This window comes from Salvelinus alpinus, chromosome 11 (assembly GCF_045679555.1).
Source record: "Salvelinus alpinus chromosome 11, SLU_Salpinus.1, whole genome shotgun sequence".
Classification (NCBI taxonomy): domain Eukaryota; kingdom Metazoa; phylum Chordata; class Actinopteri; order Salmoniformes; family Salmonidae; genus Salvelinus; species Salvelinus alpinus.
The window spans coordinates 9,856,126-9,857,474 of record NC_092096.1 but is presented as its reverse complement, the minus strand read 5'-3'; the positions used below and the strand labels follow the sequence as shown (position 1 = coordinate 9,857,474).

Sequence of the window (1,349 nt, the reverse complement as noted above, 5' to 3'; positions counted from 1 at the left end):
GTGTCATCTACTTTCACATGGTCATCGCTTCATATTTTAGCAGATGAAGCCACATAGCAATGACATGTACTTATCTTGTTACAAATGAAATTAAGGATATGGCAATTAGAATGAAACATCCCATGGACTATGCAACATTTAAATCAGCAGCTTTCTGGATTAATTATCCTCTAGCACTGTGCTACCATCATCATGACTGTAGTATAGTCTACTGTATAGACACCATCATCATGACTGTAGTATAGTCTACTGTATAGACACCATCATCATGACTGTAGTATAGTCTACTGTATAGACACCATCATCATGACTGTAGTATAGTCTACTGTATAGACACCATCATCATGACTGTAGTATAGTCTACTGTATAGACACCATCATCATGACTGTAGTATAGTCTACTGTATAGACACCATCATCATGACTGTAGTATAATCTACTGTATAGACACCATCCTCATGACACCTGATGAACTGATAACCTGATAGTTAATGCTTGTATCTTCTATCTCAGACCAGTGACACCACAGTCCAGGGGAAGGCTCTGTCCGAGTTGGTTACCATCTACGAAAAAGCCTCCAAACTGGCCCTGAAGTTCCATCTGAAGAAGGACAATCGCAGGAAGAGACGGCAAGCCCAGAGGCTCAAATCACAGATCTTGTAGATGACCAACCGTGTCTAGTGTGAAGACTAGGTGTAGGGGGAAGTTACCCCTAGATACTGATCCTGGGTCAGTTTATCATTTCCCCCTCTAATGGTGAAGGTTAGGATTGGGGGAGGGGCAGCTGATCCTAGATCTGTACCTCGGGGAAACTTCCCCCCGGAGACACAGTGGAGATACATATTGAAGTTACATATTACCTTGATACAAAAGGCCTCAACTGGACATCTATTTATAAAATGTATTTATTTAATCTATGAAATGACGCACAATACTCAATGGTATATTATCATTGTTAAGAGTATTTATTTCTCTTGAATCAATAGATGTTGTTAATTTATGTTTATTATTCATTATCTAGAAAAAATAATAATTTTTTTATAAATAGTTATTTATTGCAGATTATGCTAAATCTGTAAATTCTATGACTGAATAAATGAACACTGAGGAAACAATTCTGATGACTGATATTATCTATCTACACACACACACACACACACACACACACACACACACACACACACACACACACACACACACACACACACACACACACACACACACACACACACACACACACACACACACACACACACACACACACACACACACACACACACACACACACACACTAGTCTATGTGTGGGTTGCTGTATGGAAATATCACACATTGGCCGACTGAACTTTTA

At 39.1% G+C, this 1,349-nt stretch overlaps 1 protein-coding gene across 1 annotated transcript in view; it reads left to right on the top strand.

Annotated features, from left to right (window-relative positions):
• The window catches only part of LOC139533393 (interferon gamma 1-like), a 3,704-nt gene extending 2,781 nt beyond the window's left edge, over positions 1 to 923 (top strand). The window contains exon 4 of the mRNA XM_071331436.1: positions 514 to 923. Within this exon, the coding sequence (XP_071187537.1) occupies positions 514 to 663 (150 nt within the window). The 3' untranslated portion in view covers positions 664 to 923. The remainder of the gene's footprint in view (positions 1 to 513) is intronic.
• The last annotated feature ends 426 nt before the right edge of the window (positions 924 to 1,349 follow it).